Source organism: Chionomys nivalis, chromosome 11 (genome assembly GCF_950005125.1).
Source record: "Chionomys nivalis chromosome 11, mChiNiv1.1, whole genome shotgun sequence".
Lineage (NCBI taxonomy): Eukaryota > Metazoa > Chordata > Mammalia > Rodentia > Cricetidae > Chionomys > Chionomys nivalis.
Genome location: NC_080096.1, coordinates 8177479 through 8200753, shown reverse-complemented (window position 1 = coordinate 8200753; position 23275 = coordinate 8177479). Strand labels below are relative to the sequence as shown.

Sequence of the window (23275 nt, the reverse complement as noted above, 5' to 3'; positions counted from 1 at the left end):
ATAAATAAATAAATAAATATTTTTTATTTTTAAAAAGGGCTGGAGAGATGGCTCAGCAGTTAAGAGCATTGCCTGCTCTTCCAGAGGTCCTGAGTTCAATTCCCAGCAACCACATGGTGGCTTACAACCATCTGTAATGAGGTCTGATGCCCTCTTCTGGCCTGCAGGCATACACACAGACAGAACATTGTATACATAATAAATAAATAAAAAAAAAACAAGTAGGCAAAAAATTCATACACATAAAATAAAAAGTCCAATAAGTAGAATTGTCACTCTGGCTGATTTGAACCTTGCGGCATCTTCCTGCCTCCTGAGTGCCAGGACTCACAGTGTATGTCACCATGTCCAGATAACCCTTTGGGTTTGGCTCTAAAGTTTCCCATTTCAAAGATGAGCAAGCTGAGGCCGAAAGAAGAAAAGTCTCTCCTGGCTGGATGAGCATCAGGTGGTGGAGAGAAGCAAGTGGACACACAAGTGGGTTGCTGGAGGAGCAGCCCACAGTCTGGCCTTGCTGGCATCAGAGGTCTTAGCTTCTTCTTTCTAAGGAAGCTGGGGCACAGCTCAGGCCACTGGGCAGGAGCCCTCACGATCATATCTTCTTCCACCTTCCTTTTAGCCGTTCACTGAACACATGTTCTGGGAGCAACTGAGCTGGCCAGGCGCTGGGTGAGGTGTTAAACTAAAAAAACCAAGAACCAGACAAACCAGGTCCCTTCTCCCAGTAGACCAGGAAGCTGGGGGAGCACCAGGGACTGCCACCAGGCTGTGTGTGGTTGATTCCCTTTCTCTTTCCCTGCCCCATGTGTTTGTTTGCTGGGAACCTGAGACACTTGGGAAAGATGTGGATCCTTTATTAATTATTTTATTTTGTACATTTATTTATTTATTGTGTGTGTGTGTCATTTTTCTCCTTCCACCGCCCTACCATGTGGGTCTTGGGAATCGAACTCAGGTTGTCAGGACTGGGTGGCAAGCCCCTTTACCTGCTAGGCCATCTCGCCTGCCCAGATGATACTTTTGTGATTGATCCCCTCTGTGGACAGGACATTGGCTAGAGAAGCATGTTGCGAGTCTGCACACTTCCGTGACAAGTGTTTTGCCCAATTCACTCCTTGTGTTTGCTCAGCATACCCTGAGAAGCCTCTGGCACATCAGTGGAGGCCTAGTCTTCGCAGGGCTGGTGTTCACACGTTTTTCTTGTTGTATTTTATTTTTTTGTCTAACTTATCTGTTTCCATTTCTGTATCTCTTGGAAGTGATTTTCCCTCTGTCCCCATTGAGGGCCCCCAGGGACCTGCTCTAGTTGGCAAACACATACACACTTTCTTTTATCCTTGACATATGACTTTCCTTCCCAACCCCCATTACTAGTGTCCTTACGGTGAAAAACATGCAAATAACACTGAAAAAACAGGCTCCTACCAAATGGGGATTCAAAAACAATAACTTACTCCATAATGCAATCTCATCCTCCAGTCATCCATCACGCTGGTATGACTAAGATGAAAGAAAACCCAGGCACTGCAGGGTTGCAGGCAGAGGTCCCCAGCTGGTTCCAAGCTATGCCTCAGACTCTCCCCACCCCCCACCCACATCAGTGATGAAACCGCTTCAGAAGCCTGGGGGGGGGTGGATAAAGGAGGATTCTGGCATTCTCCAAACCGCCCTGATCAAATCTCACTGCACTCAGCTCTACAAAGCAGTGAGTTGGCTGGTCAGCTCTATGAGGAAAGGGCTCTATGGGACATGGAGCCATGTGGGCAGGGCTGCTGTGCCCACTGACAGGTGTACCCATCCCTAAAGCCAAACCAGCCATTCCATGGTTAAGCACTGACCTGTTACAAAATTCAGGCACTCTCTGCTGGCAGTTCCCACATTTTCTTGAGCATACAAGTTCCCCAGGGAGCTTGTTAAAGAGCAGAACACCGCTGTAAGCCTGCCCTGGTCAGGGGAGTCAGGGCAGCTGGGCAGCCAGGGTTTAATAGGGTCCCTGGGGGCTGAGATACAGACTTTTTAGGCCTGCATTTTGAGAACTGCTTCGCTCATATTTTGGGTTAATCCTACCCCTGGCCTGCTATTTATCCCTTCCCGCAAGGAAGATGTAAATACAGGTTTGAAAGCTTCTAGGAAGGAGGGTGGAGGGATGTTTTAAAGCAATATTCTCTATGGAGATAGACTGAGACACTCATACCCCTGGAGGGTAGAGGCCAAGGCAGTGGTTCTCAACCTTTTTAATGCTGTGACCCTTTAATACAGTTCCTCACGTTGTGGTGACCCCCCCACCATAAAATTATTTTTTGTTGCTACTTTATAACTGTAATTTTGCTACTGTTATGAATCTTAACGTAAATATGTGATATGCAGGATATCGGATACGGGACCCCTGTGAAAGGGTCATCCAGACCACTTCTTTTTTTTTTTTTTTTTAATATTTATTTATTTATTATGTATACAATATTCTCTCTGTGTGTATGCCTGCAGGCCACAAGAGGGCACCAGACCTCATTACAGATGGCTGTGAGCCACCATGTGGTTGCTGGGAATTGAACTTAGAACCTTCGGAAGAGCAGTCAGTGCTCTTTACCGCTGAGCCATCTCTCCAGCCCTCCAGACCACTTCTTAACCTCAGGTTTCCTATCTGTTAATAGAAGGCTGTGAGTTAAATGGGCTGTTTTACATCTATAAAGTGGCGATGTAAAGGCAGCATTTAGCTCCTAGGACTAATGAAGGAATTAATATAAATCAGTTTGGGAAGGTAGAGTGATGGCTTAGTGGGTAGGAGCACTAGTTGCTCTTCCAGAGGACAAGGAAGGGGTGTTGGGTGTGGGGTTCAATTTGCAGCACCTATATAGCGGTTCACAGCCATCCATAGCTCCAGTTCCAGGAGTCTGACGCCCTCTTTTGGCTTTCACCCGCACCAAGTACTCACTTAGTGTCCAGACATACATGCAGACAAAACACCCATGCACATAAATAGATGGAAATCAGGGTTTGTTACATAAAATGGTTCCATATTATGAATGTAATTCTCGTACTACTAAAATGATCCGAGGCCCTTTTGGCTCTCCTGGAATTCAGTCCGTGCCCTCTGCAGGTAGAACCCCGGAACAGCACTACTGCCCGCCCCGTCAGCTCGCTGCGTGACACGAGACAAGTCCTCAATAGGCTCCTCGGCAGAAAGAAAACAGCCAGGAATCCACACCCTTTCTGAGGATTCAGCGAGTCAACCCACAGACACCCTGCCCAGGAGCCTAGCACTCGGCTGCTGCTTCCAAAGGTCAGCTATTGTGAAGCAACCGTGGGACATTTCATTCTTTAGGGAGGTCAAGCCCCAAGAGCACTTCGATTCCGGGTGGGGGTGGAGCGTCTCGGGTGCATCTCGGACCTCCCCTGTCCCCGCCCCCAAGCCTGCGGATTCGCTTTCGGTTGGGCAGGCTGAGACTCCCGGGACGCTGACTCTGAACTAGCAGCAGATGTCGCTGCCCTTCCTTGGTCCCCAGCTGTGCTTTGCAGCTGGCTCTCACTTGCAGCTACATAAGGGAAATGCCCTGGAGGGGGAAACACAGCGATCCTGTGTAGAGGCCGCCGAAATCTCTTTATAGCTCCCACCTGAAGTCCAAAGGCGGCTTAGCTTACTCTCCTGAGATCCCTGTCGCTCAGGCGGGTCTCCGCCCCTAAGCCCCACCCCCGAGGCTGCTCCACCTCTCCCAGCAGGGTGAGGCTCGGATTGGACAGTTTCGGGGTGGGCGTGACCGACGGCAGCGCTGGTTCCGCGGGAGCATCACGGTGGTTACTGAGGCCGGGGGATACTGAGGGACCTGCGCAGGGTCCCGGCCGGTGGCTTCTGTCGCCCGAGCAAAGTTTCGAACCTGAGGCCGAAGCCCGAGCCGACGATCGGAGAGGAGCGCGGAGAGGGCGGGATTTCCGCCGGGAGGGATCCGGCCGCTCAGGGGGTGGGGCTTCCCCGACCGGGCTGCGTTTCCCGCGTGCGGGGCGGGGTGCCGTGGGTCCCTGCTGACACCCTCCGCGCCCTCCCCCAGGCTGCCAAGGATGACCACACTCACGCGCCAAGACCTCAACTTTGGCCAAGGTAGGGATCTGGGCCTGCAAGGCGTTGGGGTGGGGGCGGTCCTGGCTGGATCCCTGCTCATCAACTGTGTCTCCTCCACAGTGGTGGCCGACGTGCTCTCCGAGTTTCTGGAGGTGGCCGTGCACCTGATCCTCTATGTGCGCGAGGTCTACCCAGTGGGCATCTTCCAGAAGCGCAAGAAGTACAACGTGCCGGTTCAGGTGAGTCCCGGTGCCCGGCTGGATTTAAAAACCTTTATTCTACCTACAAGCGCCCTCACTCCCCAACGGATGCTGATAGTGGACAGCCTCCTGCCTTTCACCGCCAAAAAGCTTTTTCCGCCCTGACCTCAGATGGGATCCTCTGGTTAGGGACCCTGGATAAGAGCTATTCCAAGCTTGCCTTTTAAAGGGTTTTCCGAGGCTGGGAACCGTGGCTTGGGTAGAGCATTCCAATAGTGCCCAACACCTTTCTCTCATTCTCCCTAAACTCTAAAGCCTATTTTAAAAATTATTTAGTTTTTTTTTTTTTTGGTTTTTCGAGACAGGGTTTCTCTGTGGCTTTGGAGCCTGTCCTGGAACTAGCTCCGTAGACCAGGCTGGTCTCGAACTCACAGAGATACGCCTGCCTCGGCCTCCAGAGTGCTGGGATTAAAGGCGTGCGCCACCATCGCCCGGCAGTATTGTTTGAGATGGCGGTCTGTGTAGTCATGGCTGGTGTGGAATTACACTATGTAGATCAGACTGGCCTCGAATGCACGGAAATCCTCCTGCCTCTGCCTCCTGAGTGCTGTGAACAAAAGTGTCAGCCACCAATGTCTAGCTTTGTATTTTTTTAACATTTGTACTGTGTGTGTGTGTGTGCATGTGCCTATGTCTGCGTGTTTGTATGTAGGGGTGCCCACTGAGGCTACAAGAGGGCATGGGAGCCCTTCGCATCTGTAAGATGCCTAAGGTGGGTACTGTCAGGTAGTTGAGTGGAAAGGACTGTTAACTGCTGAGCTATCTCTTTAGCCCCCCCCCCTTTTTTTTTAAAATCCAGATTGCATGTTGTAGCCTAGCCTGGGCTCAGAGCTGTTAGGAACCTAGGGCTGGCCTAGAATTCCTGATCCTCCTGCATCCGCCTCCTGAGTCCTGTGATTACCAGGGAACATTAGCAAGCTTCCTCCTTTTTGTTTTGTTTTCCGAGACAGGGTTTCTCAGTATGCCTGTGGCTGTCCTGGAACCCTCTATGGAGACCAGGCTAGGCCTGAACTCAAAGATCTGCCTGCCTGCTGAATGCTGGGGTTGAAGATGTATGCCACCCTACCTGGTTCCTGGGTTTAACTTTGAAAGGTGAAAGAGTGGACAGCTATCTCTCTCCCAAGTGCAATCACTCAGTCAACCTGAGACTCATGACCTCTGACCTCTGGGAAGTGGCAAAAGATGTACAGCTACCAGAAGGTGTAGAAGAAGGTGCTACCAGGCACCTTCTGGGCACTAGGAGTTTCTTATCAATCTTCACCTTTATTAAATCTTCCCAGATGACATCATTAAGTTCAGAGATGTTAAGTCATTTGCCTGTGGCTACACAGCTCTTCCCCCTTCAACCCTCCCAGGTAGTGTTTATCTGTTTAGCCCTTGCTCAGGCTGGCCTCAACTCAGAGATCAGCCTGCCTCTGCCTCCCCGAGTGCTGGTATTAAAGGCACATATCACCATGCCTGACCCTATACAGTTTTTTTAAAAAATATTTATTTATTTATTATGTATACAATATTCTGTTTACAGGCCAGAAGAGGGCACCAAACCTCATTACAGATGGTTGTGAGCCACCATGTGGTTGCTGGGATTTGAACTCAGGACCTATGGAAGAACAGACAATGCTCTTAACCGCTGAGCCATCTCTCCAGCCCCCCCCTATACAGTTTTTGTTTTGCTTTTCAAGACAGGGTTTCTCTGTGTAGCCCTGACTATCCTTGAACTTTGTAGACCAGGCTGGCTTCAAACTTGGGAGAGCCACCTGCCTCTGCCTCTCAAGTGCTGGGATTAAAGGCGTGCGCCACCACCGCCTGGCTCTATACAGCTTCTTAATATTAATGTCAAATGCTAGTGCTGAGATGGAGTGCCTGTCTTTCTCTCTCCAGGGATAAATCTATCCACAGTTCTTACCACCATGAGGGTGAGTTTGATCTCTCAGGCAGGGAGACCTTGGGAATGGCTGTTGTTTGCTCAGAACCTAGCAGGTGTGTGTGTGTGTTGGTGGTGGTGTTTCCCCCACTCATCAACAGCCTTGTGGGGTTGTGTGCAGATGTCCTGTCACCCGGAGCTGAACCAGTACATTCAGGACACGCTTCACTGCGTCAAACCGCTGCTGGAGAAGGTGAGGGGGCCCCAGGTCCTAAGGGACACTCCATACCTCTTTGCTTCTGGGCTGACTCTGGGGAGTGCTCTTATCTCTTAACAACCAGAAGCTTCCACCCCCCAGCTAGCAACAGGCTCCAGGGCACGTAGGTCACATCTGGGGTGGGCCAGATCTGGGTGGGCCTGCCCTGGGTGATCCTGGGTGCCCTGGTCCTTCTCATGTCCCCATGGCCTGCCCCATCCCTGCATTCCTGTTCCCCATTCTCTCTGGACTGGCCACGCTTGGGTTTTTTCTATTCTATCTTGTCCTGGTCTAAGACTTACTGGGGAACCTTCATGGGAGCCAGGCATCTCCTACGGGACTATAGCATTCATGTCTTAGGAGCCAACTTGCACTTCTTGTTTGCTGGACTCCCGAGCAGCCTCAGCCAGTGACCTGTCCCACCTCTCCCTGGGCCCTGTGCATAGCGCTGGAGCAGGGGTTCTTGTGCTTACAGAACGATGTGGAGAAGGTCGTGGTGGTGATTTTGGATAAAGAACACCGTCCGGTGGAGAAGTTTGTCTTTGAGATCACTCAGCCGCCCTTGCTGTCCATCAGGTGAGCTGTCACCCTCCCTCGGCTGGCTGCTGCAGTCTCTCACCGGGATCCCTCCACATGACCCTAGTAAAGACCCTGAGATGGCAATACATACTGTTAGCACCTGAGACACGTTGGCCACAGGCCATTGTGAGTGGTGCAGAGGTGACGGGGTCAGCCTGTGCCATCCCTGAGGTAGCCCAGGGAGTGGTGATTGTTAGTCCCTAGCCTTACTGTGTAGATAGAAAAACCAAGGTCCTGAGAGGTGACCTGTGTGGTGTCACCTGGTGATTGTAAAGCCCAGGACTCTGGTTACCATGGTTTCTCTAGCTACTCAACTACTTGCTCTCTGTGCCGAGGTAGGGGTAGTGGAATCAGGATCCAGCTGTCCCCTGGCTAGGCGGCCTCCAACAAGCACTTTCTCCTCCTGTCTTGGGGTCCTGAAAGTATGCAGGTGCTTGAGCTGTGCCCTGGGTGTCTTCTAGCTAGCTGAATATTAGAACTGCCTAAAGGGACCCCTGCACCCTGCCTCCATTCTGTCAGGGGTGGGCCTGGACTGGCTCTCTCAGGCACCAAAGGTATTTGGCCCAGTCTGCTTCCAGAGTGCACTGTGTGCTGGGGGTGGTGGAGGAGCACGGTAGAATGGGAGACCTCCTTTCCCATTCCCAGTTCAGACTCCCTACTGTCTCATGTGGAGCAGCTGCTGCGAGCCTTCATCCTGAAGATTAGTGTGTGTGACGCTGTCCTGGATCACAACCCTCCAGGTCTGATGCCCCACTCCCCACTGTTCCCCTGGTTACCTCGGCATGCTGTGTTCTTCCTAGTTAGCTGCCCTGAGCCACTCTCTTTCCCCGCCCTTCAACACCCGAGAGTCCATCTCTCCAGGACTAACTCTGTATTTCTAGCTCCCGCTGCCCGCTGACACTCATTTCCATTGGCTACACTGTATATCTTGTGGGTGGCCCTGCCCAGCCAGTGAGGGAGGAGGGCAGAGCTTGGTCCCGTGGGATCCCGAGGCTACTTACCTTTGCCCTTGACCAAGCATTCCCTCCGCAGGCTGCACATTCACAGTCCTTGTGCACACGAGAGAAGCTGCCACTCGAAACATGGAGAAGATACAGGTCATCAAGGTGTGTGTATGCGTGCGCATGTGTGTATGTGTACCATTTTCAGGGCGCTGCCTGTGGCTGACACTTGTTTACGGCAGTGCCTGGCATCAAGTGGGCTCCCTTGCGCGTTACCCACCTGACCACATCCGTGTGTACCCAAGGGTGAAAAGAACCACAGTGGAGCCAGGTGTTAAGCAGCTAGCTCACCCTGGCTCTTCTGAACAGAGTTCTCCAGAGAAGGGCCCTTACCCTTCAGCTTCAGAATCATTTAGCACCACACTGGGAATATAAATTGCTGGGGTTCCCAGTGTCCCCCACCCCATGCAGTGTGTGTCCTGGAGGGGAGGGTTAGCCAAGTGAGGACAGACTGAGGTGTGGCCCCTTCTCACTGTCACTGGTCCCATCCCTAGGATTTCCCCTGGATCCTGGCAGATGAACAGGACGTCCACATGCACGATCCCCGGCTGATACCCCTAAAAACCATGACATCGGACATCTTAAAGGTGAGCTGTCAGGGATCAGACGATGGAGGAAGCCTCATCTAGGAGACTCAGGGCCCAGAGCTAGTTCCCGGCAAGAGCGTGTGCTGCCCAAGGTCTGGGGGTTACCCTCTAGTTCCCACCCCTTCCCGAGTCTTGCCAGCAGATACCTCATGGTCTGACCAAAGCCGCTTCTCTACTAGATGCAGCTCTATGTGGAAGAACGTGCTCATAAAAACAGCTGAAGGCATGTCTGCCACCTGATGCCCAGCTGCACCACTCGAGGGCCCCAGCCCAGGGCAGTGCTGCAGGGCCCCCCGACTCCAAGTGCTCTTATCGCCTTGACATGTGGCCGCCCCTCTGGCTGGGCTGCTTGGTCCTGCTTGCCTTCTTGAGGCAGCCTTCCCCAGAGGCTAGGGAAGAACGCGAGGACAGACACCATTTCCCAGCAGCCTCCTGGGGCTCAGCCGGCTAACACTGTCCATCTGAAATACTGTGTTGTGAATTATTGTTAATAAAGGGCCCCAAGGGCTGACTGTATTGTCATTAACCAAAACAGGAGAAGCGAGTGCAGGGAAGCTGCTGGGGGAGGGGGGTGCCGGAACCCCACCTGCATGTAAACCCCAAACCAGGCTGGATTTACTGAAAAGATTTATTACAGCCGGGCGGTGGTGGCGCACGCCTTTAATTCCAGCACTTGGGAGGCAGAGGCAGGTGGATCTCTGTGAGTTCGAGACCAGCCTGGTCTACAAGAGCTAGCTCCAGGACAGGCTCCAAAACCACAGAGAAACCCTGTCTCAAAAAACAAAAACAAAACAAAACAAAAAAAAAAAAGATTTATTGCAACAAAATGTCAAGGCCGGCTTGATGGGTTTGCCGGAGGCTGTAGGGCAGGTGCTCCTGGGACTGGGGACCTGACTGCCTGCAGAGGTGGACAGATGGCTGTCAGAGAAAGTCTAACAACGAATGGATTTCTGCATCCAAAGAAGGGTGTCTTTCGCCCATCACTACGGCATCTTCAGGCGGAGGTCTGGCAGGGGCGGGGTTCTTGGCTGTCCTGTGGCTGATAATGATGCTGCTATTGGTGACGCGGGGCCCGTACCAGCCTTTCCAGAACTGGGTGTCCTGGCCCCCATGTTGAAAGACGATGTGGCGGACACCTGGAGGGTAATCCGAGAAGGTATGGGAGACCTGGGGAGGAGGAGAGGAGCAGCCATTGAGACTGGGGAGCAGGAATGTGGTTGCTGCAGAAGAAATGCCCTTCATTCTTCCATAGCCTGACCCTGGAGAAAGCGAGTGGTGGAGTGGGCAGGCGGGGCCTCACCTCCTTCCACGTGGCATCATTCCACTGCTCGATGGTCACAGGTGGAGGCTCGAAGGAGGCCAAAATGATGTAGTCGGCCGAGGTCAACTGTACCCGGATGTGATAGGTGCAGCCACAGTCTGCTCTGGGGGCAAACCTAGGGAGGATAGAGCAGAAGGTGGGCACCCCTGCTTTCGAAGGCTGGCTTTGGGGACAGCTCCTATCTGTAAGTGACTGATAGCAGGCTCTGCACTCCCTGTGTCCGGAGGCATCCATCTACATGTTGCCTCAGTTTTCCCATCCGAGAAAAGGGTGTGAGCTTGAAAACCAAAATGGCCTTCTATGAAGATGTCTTTCCAAGTCTGTCACCATATGGTACAGTAGGTGGGAAGCCATGCAATGGCCTGCTTAGAGCTTGCTCCATTATCCCCAGGGGATTGGCCCCCAGAGTCTGGTGTCAGTGACTATAGGTACAGAGGGGGACCTTGGGAAAGGGCAGTCGGGAAGGGTTGAGGTTGGAGCTTAGCAGTGGAGAGTAGGCAGCCTGAGACAGGTCTGGGCTCCATCCATAGCATCAAAGAAATCAATACAAGATGGAATAACCAGGGGGAGGGGTGGGAGGCACTGTGTAAGAAGGCTGTGAGCTGCCACAAAATTCAGGGAGGGCCGGAGTCCTGGGGTCCCAGGGCAGTTAGCTCATCGGAGGCCTCAGTGGCCTTTACAAACACGGTTGAAGTTTGTGCCAACTGTCACAGTGGCTTGGCTGGAGGGAAGACACAGGATGGGGACAAAGGCCACTCACCAGTCTTTAATGACAATGTCGGGCCGGAAGGTGTCCATCAGCTCCTCCCAGTAGCCCTCAGCTTTGAGGTCCACCACCTGGGACTTGAGGCACATGCTGGGGACAGAGGACAAGACTTGCATTGCCGGTGTGCGAAACAGGGTCCTTCCTTGCCAGGTAGAGGGTTCAAGGGACTCCCCATCCCCCACCGGACAGACCCTGGCTGAAAGTTCTCGGGTCTATATGAGGGAAATGGGGCGTTTAGATCTGCTTTTCCCTGGGTAGTGAGCTCCTGGTTACCTGAAACCCTCTCTCTGGCTGCCAGCAACCTGCCACTAAATTCACTGCTCCTGGACCCCTATTTGGGACCCCCTTCTTGAACTTCTAGAGGCCCCCACTTATCCTGGCAGTTGGCAGGGTCCCCCCGACTCTCTGCCCCCAGCATGGCCTCCTCCAGCCTCCCAGCCTCTTCCACATCATTGCTTACCCATAAGAAGTAACGAAATACTTCTTGACCCTGGGGTCAGGAAAGTTTGTGCCATGTGCGCCAGGGAGGCTCTCCACCTTCCACTCATCCCCGCCATTGTAGTCTAACCGCCATGATCCCATGTTCTCTGGAGAAAATGAAGCGCAGGTGAGATTCCCTTCAAACTCTGCCTGCAGTTGCAGTTGCAGCCCTGAGGTACACACTTTGAGGCCCATTCTGGTTCTGGCAGACTTCAAAGGGGTTATGGATTAATCAGCTTGCTTCTTCTCCTGGAGGGTACTCAGCAGCCATGGATAGCACCCCACCAGTCCAAGAGCATCCTCTGTGCCTTGGGTCCCCCGCATCACCTCTGACTTCAGTCTCCCCTTTCTACTCTGCCTCAAACAATAGGACCGAGAATTCTGAGCTAAACCTCACTTCTCATAGTGCCATGGGGTCCCTACAACCACATTCAATCCTTATAGACTATGATCATGAGGGGTCTGTGATGGAGCAGACTTTAGGGCTGATGGGAGTTCCTCCCAGTCTGGCTGCTTACCTGGCCATTGGCTTTCCTAGGTTTTTAGGAGGAAGAGGCTCTGTTTAGCTGTGTGACCCAGATCCTAGGGGCCAAAGGAACCCACTGTTCCGACACCGTTAGATACCCTTTTCCTGGGCAAGTGCCAAGATGGCACATTGTTGTCCCCTGAGCTAGTAGCTGCAGGAGTCCTGTGTAGGGAGGGACCTCCAGGAATGGGGTCAGATCCAGGGACTCCCCCCACCCTTCAGGCTAAGCATAGCAGACCTTGAAAAGCACCAGCAACCAGGTGAGCTCTGCCATTCCACTCGCCCATCCCCCACAAGCTCACAGTGTTTTCATGTATTCTAGGGGGCTCCCCAACATAGAACCAAAAGAGTGAGAGAATTCGGGGTGCTGGGAGATTTAAGCAAGGCTAGACATGGGGGCCACATAAAAGGCAAAGAGTGGCTTGGTAAGGTGTCCTGAGCTGAGCTGGCAGCCTGGCTGAGCAGCTTCTAAGTGGAATCGGCCATGTAGGGAGATCGAGTGTCTGAGGCACGGCCTGGGAGTCTGGACTGGCCTAAGCCTTGGTCATCCTCAGAGGATGGCCATTCTGAGCGCTAAGTCAAGCGACATTTCAGGGCCCAAAGTACTCTACAATGTAGAGAGCCAATCCCCACTGTTTGTCTGACCTTCCAGAATCAGAGCAGGGACAGGGAAAATATGCCAGACATTCGAAGTGTACAGACAAGGCCTCTTTCTCCGTACAGAGTCCATGTAGCCCTAGCTGTCCTGAAACTCACTTTGTAGATCAGTTTAGCCTTGAATTTACAGAGATCCGCCTGCCTCTGCCTCCCTAGTGCTGGGATTAAAGGTGTTCACCGCCACATCTGGCTCAGGCGTCAACCCAGGGAGTGAAGATGGCTAGGCAGGCAAGGTCCTTGCTGGCAAGCCTGAGTTGAATCCCAAGGATCCGCATGGGTCCCTCAGTCGGCCCTCTGCCCGCCACATGCACTCATCCCCCCAATCATGCACACAATAATTTAATAGATGAAGGGGCTAGGCAGGTCTGAGGCCCAAACAGCAAGGAACAAGAGCGCAGTAAGTGTTGGGGACATGGGAACATTGCAGGCAGTGCGGCAGGGCAAGCACAAAGGCCCTGAGGTTCAGGAAAGTAGACAGCAGGCTCTCATGGCAGCCTGGCCTTTACGAACCGCCCCTCGCAGCCCACCTTCGGCACACGGGTTCCGAAGGAGGTTCCTCTGCAGGCTGCACAGGAAATAGAAGATCTTCCAGTCATCCACGGGCTCTTCCCAGTCCTCGGTGATGAAGCCGTCTTGCAGGCTCTTGCGCTTCCATAGCGTCACCACATCGATGAGGTCTCGCCAGAGGCTGCAGACCAGGCGGCAGTTACACAGCAGCTGGCGAGCCGGGACATGGGTGAACAGCTCCAGCAGAATGTTCTCGGGCAGCTCGTTGATGTTGACCATGGTGGCGGCGACAGGAAGCTCTGCTTCCAGGCCTGGGAGTGGTAGAGGATGACAGCGGCGGTGAGCCCGGAGCAGAAATCCGAAAGGACTGACTCCTCCCTTCCCTCCCAAGGTTCTAGAGCTTGCTAGGCCGGTCTTCCTCTGACCCGAAACCCTTAGAGGAAGCGCTTATAGGGTGGGGGTGGGGCGGGGTCCTTGAGATCGCAGGGACCCTGCTACCGGCCTTTGGCAAAGGGTGACGCGAATGCTGTACCGGACTGGGCGGCTGTGCCCCAGGTATCAAGGAGTCTGCTAGGGCCGGGCGGTGGCGGTGCACGCCGTTAATCGAGGGGGGGGGGCGGGGCGCGGGTGGATCTCTGTGAGTTCGAGACCAGCCTGGTCTAACAAGAGCTAGTTCCAGGATAAGCTCCAAAGCTACCGAGAAACCCTGTCTCAAAAACAACAACAACAACAAAAAAGTCTGCTTGGGCTATTCAGATTCTAGGTCAGCTCAGCCTAGGCTGGATTTCAAAAATCGCTACGAGAACAAAATTAAGCTTTTAAAAATTCTTTGCAGTGCTAGGGATGGAACCTAAGGCCTCGTGCACGCCAAATTGTATCCCCGGCCTTGAGCCCAGCAGTTCTAAGCCAGTTTGGGCAGCAGAACAAGGCTTCATCTCCAAAAAAGAACAAAAAAAACCAAAACACAACCACAAAAAGACAAGATTTTTAAACGCCCCCCCGCCCCCACTGAAAAATAATTGTTTAGGAGTGGGGTCTGGTGGTGAATTTTTGTAATTCCAGCACTTGGGAGGGAATTTTTGTAATTCCAGCACTTGGGAGGTGGTAGAAAGAGGATCCAAGATTTCTAAGTCATCCGTAACCCCTCACCCCAAACTGCTTTTAGATCCAGTTGGCCCCTTGACCCGGAAAGAGTCTTCCAGGGCCACTCCACAGTTCCCTAAGTTTTCCGTGTCTAGTCCTGACGTCACTGCAGTAAAACTTCGTTTTAAGGCCCAGGTGCTGATATGTTGCCTTGGGCGTTACGTGATTGGCAGGCCAGAATGGGGGAGTGTCTGTAAGCTCTAGGTCATTCCCGCCCCCTCACCTGCCCCTGGGCCGGGGGTGGGCTGAAGCGGGCTCTAAGCTGTCACTCAAAAGAGCACAGCTGCCTAAGCCTGGGGAAAACGCTTTTCCACCTATTTTCCGGGGAAACAGAAACTCCCAGGAAGCTGGTGGTTTTGTGAGGGCTCCTGTCCCAGAACACGGGAGGGCGCGTGCACACTGGCTCCTGCCCTGGGGGAGTGATTACCACGGAGAGGAGGAAAGGACCACAAGGGATCTGGGCCCTATTTAAATGTTTAGCTAGAGAGGCAGCTTCCAGGGGCTGGGGGGGGGGGGAGGGGGGGGGGAGATGGCTCAGCCTTTAAGATCACTGGCTGCTCTTTCAGAGGAGCCGGGTTCAATTCCCAGAATCCACTTGACAGTTCACAACTGCCTGAAACTCAAGTTCCGGGAGATATAACACCAATGCACATAAAATTAAAGAAAAAGGTGATAGAGAGAGGCAGGGTACAGACTGTGATACGGTCTTCCAAATGCTTACCATTTTTAAAAAAAGTGTCAAAATTATAAATAAATAAATGAAGATCAATGGTGGCACACCCTCATGGTCCCAGATAACTCAGCGGGAATTTTGAAATTTTCAGCCCAGCCCCAATTTATACCCTATCTCAAAATAAAAAGTAAAAGTAAACAGGGCTGGGAATGTGACTCATTTGGCGGATGCTTGCCTGGCAAGAACAAATACTTCGCAGGGAGAGGCAGGAAGACCATAAACGTCTCCCTCTCAAAGGGGGAGCTGCCGGATGGTAGCTTGCTTATCTAACACTTGGGAGGCCCAAGTTCCTCAGAAGCAACCGACAAAAACCCAGGTAAAACTATGTGGATTAAAAGACTTTGCCAAACTCCTGATGGCTGCCTAGTCACTGGCGCCAGAGTGGGGACCTCCCACTGCCGTGGCCCTGGTGGCAATTCCGCCCCAATGACACCTTCACCCGCAACAAGCCACCTTACAAAGGAGATGGCAGTGCCTCTGATGTGCCTGGGTGGAAAAATCCACGCCGGGCTCCGGCCGGCTCACGCGCGGACGTCTCTCCTTGGCGCCTGAAGCCGTCTGCACCAAGGAGAAGCCGGTGTCGCCACCGTTCCGGACACTCGAGTACGGACCGCAGGCCCAGCGTCCTGGCGCCGGACTCGGGGACACCGGTCGCGTCTGGCCCGAGCCTCCTCGCGAGCGCGTGACCTCCGTCTCCGCCCCTCCCACCCCCGTCTGCCCTCCCCGATCCCCGTTGCCCCACCCGGCCGCGACCTGGGCACTGGGCGGCTGCAGCTCTGCTGGGCCTTGGGCCTGCACCTTGGCGACGAGTTCCTCGGTCGCCCCGCCCCGCCCCGGCCCCCCACTCGCGTCACGCACCGAGCAGCGGCTCTCCGCGTCGGTGCGAAGACGAGCTCGGGGTCCTAGGGGCCCTCGCCGCGCTGCTGCTTTCCGGGCTTCGGTCTCCCCCTCCAGGCGACAGACGGCTCAACAGCCTGCTCCCACTTGGCTCCGGCTTCCTTCTCCTGCGAAGGAAGCGCTACCTAGAATCTAATCCCAACCACCAGCCACCATTTATCCGCTCCCGCGCTCACCCACCCGGAGGGCCGTTTTTCGATTTCCGGCTTTTTCTTTTTGTTTATTTGTTTTGCTTATTGGTGTTTTGAAACAAAGTCTTTCTACTTGGCCCTGGCTGTCCAGGAAGTCACTCTGTAGATCAGGCTGGCTTTGAATTCACAGAGATCCGGGTGGGATCTCTGATGTCCAGGTTCTTTCTCGGTTTTGAGTGATCCTGAGGACAAAAACGTTATCTGAGCCGGGCGGTGGTGGCGCACGCCTTTAATCCCAGCACTTGGGAGGCAGAGGTAGGCGGATCTCTGTGAGTTCGAGACCAGCCTGGTCTACAAGAGCTAGTTCCAGGACAGGCTCCAAAGCCACAGAGAAACCCTGTCTCGAAAAACCAAAAAAAAAAAAAAAAAAAGTTATCTGGTCCTAGTCAAAATTAATTAACTCAAACGTTTATCAAGTGCCTATTTGGGGCGATCGTCAGGGCTTGTGAACCGAGAGTGCAGCTCAAGGGAACGTCACTAATTCTGGTCAAGGCAGGTGACTGGTCCATCCCAGCTCTCCCCCATCTATTTTATTGTTGAGTGAGATAATTAACTTGGACGAGTATTGAGCACCTACTGTGTGCTGTGCTCAATCTAAATCAGTAAGGCTCTGGGCAGGGGACAACAGTAAGTGGGTCCTGGCACAGCCTGCTTGGGCTGCGCAGAGAAAAACACAGGATTGGAGGGCAAGAGGCCTGTAGCAATGAGGGCTCTCCCCCTTGAGCTAAGGGCTGCCATGACCACATCCCGAAATGGTCAGCCCCTCTCTGTAACATGGGCAGCAGCGACAACCCTGCCTCTTTAGGGACAGGCAGGACAGTCCATGAACCCACCCTTCCCTCCAAAGCCACAGGGCACAAGGAGGCTGGGAAATGTTTTATTTGGCTGTGCGGTAGGAGGGATGGAGTGGACCTGGGGTCAGGGGACAGTGTGGGAATGGAAGCTCCAACAGTTGGGGCTTGGACATCTCCAAGCCATAGAGAACTTGGCCAGGTCCTTCTGCTCTGTTTCCCCATTCCAGCCCCCAGAATCTGGGTCTATCTCCCCCCCCCCACACACACACATCCTGACTGGGATTCCTCTGGGTCCTCTTGGGGGCCCATCTGGCTTTCTGGGATTTGCTGGTGACAAGGACAGTCTGACCCTACCTGCCTATCTGGTACCAGCCCTGACTTCCAAGCCAAAGCAAGGAGGACACCCAGGGCAAAAGTCACAGTTGACAGCCAGGCTGAAGTCTGGCCAGCAGAGCAAGCTTCCACCCCAGACTGTCCCCCGGTGTCTGCATGATCAAAGGCAGTCCCCAAACCTGTCCCTGCTCTAAGGACCCTGAGGGAGTAAAAGGTCGAAGGTGCAGACAGATCTGGGCAAGCATCCGAGCTTGGGGATCTCTCTGTTGTAACTATGGAAACTCATATCCACCTAACCTCAGGTACTGCACCCCTTAGAGGGGTCACCTTGCTGGAGAGCCGGCCTCTGGAGAGAGGAGTGTGGCCCAGACCCTAGAAGCTTTACAGAGGCAGCTAGGGGACAAAGACAGGTCTGGGAGTGCCTGGCTTCTACCCTCCCCCCTTCCCAAGCCTGGCCCTTTCTGACAGCTGTTTACCAATTAGGGTTCAGAGGATTGGGGCTCAGGGGGCATCAGGGCAGCGGGGGCCCGATGACGATGCTGCTGTTGGTGACTCTTGGGCCGTACCAGCCGGCCCAGTAATGAGTGTCCACGCCTCCGTGCTGAAACCAGATGTAGCGGACGCCGGGAGGATAGTTGGAGAATGTGTGTGAAACCTGGGGTGCAGACAGAAGGAGGGGAGCAGTCAGGGACTTCTATGTAAGACCCGTCTCAAAGAACAAAGCCAGGGGACGGAAGAGATGGCTCTGAATTTAAGAGCATTGAGTGCTCTTTCAGAGGACCAGGAAATGATTCCCAGCACCTACAGGGCAGCTCGCAACCATCTATAACTCCAGTTCCAGGAGATCTGTCGCCCTTCCTGGCCTCCTAGGCACACAGGCAAAATACATATACACATAACATGAGGATAAATATTAAAAAAGGAACAACGATAACAAGAAAAAAAAAGCTGGGGATGTAGATTCATCAAAAGTGCTTATGTAGCATGCTTGAAGCCTGGGATTCTGTTCCCAGCACCGTGATGGTACAGCCTCTAATTCCAGCACTCAGGAGGCAAAGGCTGGAGGACCAGAAGGTCATCTGTGGCCCTCCTGGGATACTTGAGACCCTGTCAGAAAAGGCCAAAAGAGTTAAAGCTGTAGCTCAGTGAAGTGCTCTCCCGGTAGAATAAAATGCATAAAGACCCATGCTCAATCCTCAGTATAAGCCAGGTGATGGCAAACACCCGTGATCTTAGAACTTGGGGGGCAGAGGCAGGAGGAGCCCGAGCTCAAGGCTGTCTTCTGCTATATAGTAGTTTGAGACCAGCATGGGCTATATGAGATCCTGTATCAGATAAATCAAAACACAAGTAAAAATAAAATTAGAATCACGTTTCTCAGCTTAGAAAGGGCTGGATTTTACTCAAGGTTCAACTGTTGTGTACTTAAGGGCTTGGCTCACCTGCACTTTTGTTAATAAATATTTACTGGAACAGGACTCACTTGCTGTCTAAAGCTGTTTTCTCACAGCAGCAGCAGAGCTGAAATGTTAGTCCTTATGTTTGGATATCTGTGTGTGTTAATGTTTGTGCATGTGAGTGCAGTATCTACAGAGGCCAGAAGAGGGCGCTGGTGCTGGCATTACAGGTAGTTGTGAGACACCTGATATGGTGTTGGCAACCAAACAAAATCAATCTCTCTCTCTCTCTCTCTTTTTTTAATATTTATTTATTTATTTATTTATTTATTTATTATGTATACAATATTCTGTCTGTGTGTATGCCTGATGGCCAGAAGAGGGCACCAGACCCCATTACAGATGGTTGTGAGCCACCATGTGGTTGCTGGGAATTGAACTCAGGACCTTTGGAAGAGCAGGCAATGCTCTTAACCTCTGAGCCATCTCTCCAGCCCCTCTCTTTTTTTTTTTTTTCGAGACAGGGTTTCTCTGTGACTTTGGGGCCTGTCCTGGAACTAGCTCTTGTAGACCAGGCTGGTCTCGAACTCACAGAGATCCGCCTGCCTCTGCCTCCCGAGGGCTGGGATTAAAGGCATGTGCCACCACCACCTGGCGTCTTTATTTATTTTTATCGCATATATTTTAAATTTCACTTTATCTTATATGATGAATGTTTGCCATCATGTATGTATAGGAATTATTTACGTGCCTGTCACCTACAGAGGACTGAAGAGGGGATTGATCTCCTGCAACTGGAGTTACAGATGGTCTGAGCCTCCATGTGGGTGCCGGAATTTGAACCTGGGTCCTCTGCAAGAACAACTGTGATGGGACCTGCCGAGGGCATGTCTTCAGGCCCGGTTATTTATTTAGAACTGGGGATGGGCCAGGGCCTCGTGTATGTTGGGCAACCAGTCTGCCACTGAGACACCCTTTGAGGAAATTTTTTTTTGAATTGGGGCTTTCCTGGTCTCCCATCCCTGATGGCTAAGCTGGAAGCTTCCTCCTATTCCTCGGCGGAAGCAAGGGAGGCTGATGTTTAGAGGAGCAGAAACCCAGGTGAGAGATGGCAGAGTTTGGGTCTTGTCCTGGTCCCTGTGGGGTCCCTGCCCACATACCTCCCTCCACTTGGCGTCGCTCTTCTGCTGGATCGTCACCGGGTCTGGCTGGAAGGTCCCCAGCGGTGCGTGCGCCGACGACAGGAGCTGAACGCACAGTTGATACTTGGACCCGCAGTCTGGCCTGGCTGCGAACCTGCCGGTAGAAGAAGGAAGGGCCCCTGAGGATCTGGGAGATGGGGGGCAGGGCAGGGGTGGGGCGCCTGGGCGGCAGGCCCCCCCCAGACCCTCGCCCCATCACTCACCAGTCTTTGACCTCGATGTCCGGTCGGGTAGTGTCCATCAGCTCCTCCCAATACCCTTCAGCCTTGAGGTCCACCACCTGGGACTTGAGGCAGGTGCTGGGTAAGGGAGGAGGAGGGGCTGGAGTTCAGCACAGGACCCCATGTTAGGGCTTGGGCTCCCCCCACCCGAAGCCCCTAGATCTTACTAATAGGAAGTCACGAAGTATTTCTTGACCTGGTCATTGGGGAATTCCTTCCGCTGGTCTTTGGAGAGATCTTCCACCTTCCATTCGTCTCCTCCATTCACGTCCAGGCTCCAGAACTCAAATCCCTCTGTGGGGAGAGCAGAATCTACCATGCAGGAGACCCCCCAGGGCACCTTCTCCAAGTATTGCTTCCTCTCAGAGGTGGGAGTCCCAGCTACCCTTCAGCCCTGTGCTTTGGCGTGGCAGGTGGCCATGGGCACACCTCCTGTGTGTTCTGTGCGTAGGGAAGGAGAATCCTGGGTGATCAGACCCCAGCGGTGACGGAGAGCGCTCTGGCAGACAGACTTGCCTCTTACTCACTCCAGCAGACATGGGCTGTGTGGCCATGGGCACATTACTTTCCTTCTCTGAGCCTTGGTCCTCTTGTTAGCTAGAATCAAGCACAGAGGCACACACCTGCCATCCCAGTAGACCGAGGCAGGAGGATATCTGTGAGTTCAAGGCCAGTCTAAGCTACATACTGAGTACCAGGCCAGACAGGGCTACATGGCAAGATAGCAAGACCCTGTCTCAAAAAAGCAAACATAAGGCTGGCAAAATGCCTCATCGGGTAGAAGTGCTTGCCAACAAGTCCGATGACGTGAAATGGACACCTTCCAATCCCACGTGGTGGAAGGAGAAAACTGACTCCCAAGGTGTCCTGACTTTCACATGTGCAGCCGTAGCATGAACAGCTCTCCCTACCCCACACACCTAACACACGCATAAATAAATGTCAAAAGAGAAGGCTCTGGGTGCCCGAATCCCTGAGGCTTTGGGCCTCAGGCTGCCTCTATGGCATGGTTTTTGTGTTTCTAGTTTTTTGTTTGTTTGTTTGTTTGAGACAGAGTTTTTTTTCTGTAGCTTTGGAGCCTGTCCTGGAACTCACTCTGTAGACCAGGCTGGCCTCGAACTCACAGAGATCCGCCTGCCTCTGCCTCCCAAGTGCTGGGATTAAAGGTATGCGCCGCCACCACCTGGCTCTGACCTGTTCTTGGAACCACAGTGCAAAAGCGATTTCATTTCTAGGCAAGATTACTTCTGGGTCAGTTCCCACAGGCCTAACCTGGGGTCTGTAAGTGAGGACAACAGACTGTGGCTTCCACTTCTGTCTTTGGCACAGTCCGGTCCAATTGGCCACCATTTCTCTTCATAGGAAAGGTTTTAGGAGAGGCTACCCTCAAACTCATGACCCTTCTTCTGCTTGTCTCCCCAGTGCTGGGATTATAGTATTGGCACCATTACAAACAGCAACAATGGGTTTGTTTGGAGAGAGTCTCAGGTAGCCCAGACTGGCTTCTAACGAATGATCTTGAACTCCCTACCATGGGTGTCAGCATACCCGGCTAAGAAGTAATCTATAACAAACAGTGCCCTTGGCCTCAGTCTACCCATCTGAAAAGCATGTACATTAATAGTTCCTACTTCTAAGAATTATTGTGAGAGGAATAAAGGCCATAATGTATGGTCAAAGGGCTCACAACCAGTGTTCAGTGGTCACCTTACAGAGCATGTGTCCTGTCAAGGCAGACAACTCTCTGCACCCACCTTCCGCACACGGGTTGTGAAGGAGGTTCCTTCGGAGGCTTCGCAGGAAGTAGAAGATCTTCCAGTCAGCCACAGGCTGGTCCCAGTCCTCGGTGATGAAGCCCTCTCGAAGGCACTTGCGCTTCCAGAGGGTCACCAGGTCAATGAGGTCTCGCCAGAGGCTGCACACGGGTCGGCAACGCAGCAACAGCTGGCGGGCGGGGACGTGGGTGAACAGCTCCAGGAGAATGTTCTCCGGCAGCTCGTTGATATTGCCTACAGCCATGGCAGCGGCTTCTGGCCTGCCCCTGTGGGTGTTAGAGAGTTACGCTAGACACCCAGCCTGGCACTGGGCATTTCCAGCGCCCAGGGATAGAGAGAGAGTCCTAACTCAGCTGGCACCGGCTCTCTCCAGTCACTGGCTGCGCTGGCGACCTTCAGTTTCCTCTGTAGCAAACAGGGCGGGAATGGTACTTCCCTCCAGGAGCAGGGGCAGCTCAAGGTGCGTGGGCTAGGGAATCTCTCAGGAAATGGTGAGCTCTGATCTCCCCCAACCCGACCCTTAAGGACAGCTCTGTGGCGGCCCAAGGAGCTACCCAAGGTCACACAAAGAGGAGAGGAGAGGGAAGCAGCTCTGGCCCTTACAGAAGGCAGAGCCAGCCATTTTCAATAGGCCGGCAGTCTTTTAAGAAGAGGACAATGGGAGGCCTTGTGAGCTCCGGTCGGCCACTCTTCATCCTCTCCCATCCCCCCAGGGGAAAAGGCGAGAGATGATGAGCGGGGTTATCACTGTCTCAGGACCCGTCACGGAGTACAAAAGGCTCAGTGACGTTCTCAAGATCTCAGAGAACCTGACCCGCTTACCTGAAACTGGGGATAAGGTGGGCGGGTGGACAGGAGCCTTCCTATCTCCCTCCCGCACCCCCGTGGTTGGGCTCTAGCCGGAAGCTGCCCTCCCCCGCCCAGGGCCCCGGCAGTCTCGCATTTCTTACGCGTGGCCCTAAAATGCGCTACCGGCTCAAGATGAGATTCAGACCTCTGAGCACCGATGGCGTCCCCAGCCCAGGTCCTCGAGGTCTCACAGTGCAGTGCGGGGTAAGCCCCAAGGCCTAGGCCTTAACGGCGCTGGGCCTCCAGGATCGCAGAACGGCACCCGCCCTCGCCACCACTAGGTCCCTGCCCACTGCGTCTCCGTCCCCGCGCTGCGTGCTCCACCTCCTAAGGTCACCTGCGACCGGGAGAGCTGTGCAATCCCGCCAGGCGGTGAGGCTGTACTGCCCGGGCCTACGTGGCCGGGGATTACAGACCTGCCCACTACTCGCCAAAACTCCCCCGGCCGGGGGGCTCAGTGTCCCCCTCCTTCAGTCACCTGCGCTTGGTTGTGACCGGACCTGGCCACAGAATAGCACCCTGAACACAGCCCCGCCCACCGCTCAGCAGACCCCGCCCCAACCCCGCCCCACAACATCGGTCCCTCTGCCTCCCGGTTCTCCTAGTCACCCGCGTTTAGCCGCGCTGCGCCGTACCCCCGGTTGTTGGGGCTGAGCCATCCGCGCCAATGGTGGCCCGGGGTGCGATCGGTCCACTGTTGGGCAGACCACGCCTCCGCCCCACCCCATATCTCCTGTTACCCGCCTTTGATCCAGCTCACTACAACGCTGGGTCTTAGAACTGCGCCTTTCTGCCAATGCTGACCACGCCCACTGCCCTCAAGTCCCCGCCCACATTTCCTTCAAGCTCCGCCTCACCGGCGCACTCCGGGAACGTGCCCCC

At 53.6% G+C, this 23275-nt stretch overlaps 3 protein-coding genes across 7 annotated transcripts; 1 reads left to right on the top strand and 2 right to left on the bottom strand.

The window, feature by feature from the left end:
• Positions 1-3174: 3174 nt before the first annotated feature.
• On the top strand, positions 3175-9109 carry Mad2l2 (mitotic arrest deficient 2 like 2). Its single transcript, XM_057785031.1, has 9 exons — positions 3175-3280; positions 4044-4093; positions 4175-4293; positions 6360-6431; positions 6910-7010; positions 7659-7753; positions 8046-8119; positions 8509-8601; positions 8781-9109. The coding sequence occupies exons 2-9, from the start codon at positions 4054-4056 to the stop codon at positions 8820-8822; spliced, it is 636 nt and encodes a 211-aa protein (XP_057641014.1). The 5' UTR covers positions 3175-3280; positions 4044-4053; the 3' UTR covers positions 8823-9109.
• A 110-nt stretch (positions 9110-9219) lies between these two features.
• Positions 9220-15731, bottom strand: LOC130884084 (F-box only protein 6-like). Of its 4 annotated transcripts, none has more exons than XM_057785028.1 (6): positions 15593-15731; positions 12879-13169; positions 11149-11275; positions 10683-10778; positions 9902-10037; positions 9220-9768 (listed from the first exon to the last, which is right to left on the bottom strand). In XM_057785028.1, the coding sequence occupies exons 2-6, from the start codon at positions 13135-13137 to the stop codon at positions 9523-9525; spliced, it is 864 nt and encodes a 287-aa protein (XP_057641011.1). In that variant the 5' UTR covers positions 13138-13169; positions 15593-15731; the 3' UTR covers positions 9220-9522. The 4 variants fall into 4 exon arrangements, with proteins under 4 accessions (XP_057641011.1, XP_057641010.1, XP_057641009.1 ...); XM_057785027.1 differs by lacking the exon at positions 15593-15731 and adding an exon at positions 15488-15557; XM_057785026.1 differs by lacking the exon at positions 15593-15731 and adding an exon at positions 15188-15396.
• Positions 15732-16570: 839 nt separating this feature from the next.
• On the bottom strand, positions 16571-23168 carry LOC130883997 (F-box only protein 44). Of its 2 annotated transcripts, XM_057784889.1 has the most exons (6): positions 23003-23115; positions 21524-21810; positions 19937-20063; positions 19752-19847; positions 19507-19642; positions 16572-17604 (listed from the first exon to the last, which is right to left on the bottom strand). In XM_057784889.1, the coding sequence occupies exons 1-6, from the start codon at positions 23050-23052 to the stop codon at positions 17461-17463; spliced, it is 840 nt and encodes a 279-aa protein (XP_057640872.1). In that variant the 5' UTR covers positions 23053-23115; the 3' UTR covers positions 16572-17460. The 2 variants fall into 2 exon arrangements, with proteins under 2 accessions (XP_057640873.1, XP_057640872.1); XM_057784890.1 differs by lacking the exon at positions 19752-19847 and having other exon boundaries at positions 16571-17604; positions 19966-20063; positions 23003-23168.
• Between the last annotated feature and the right edge of the window lie 107 nt (positions 23169-23275).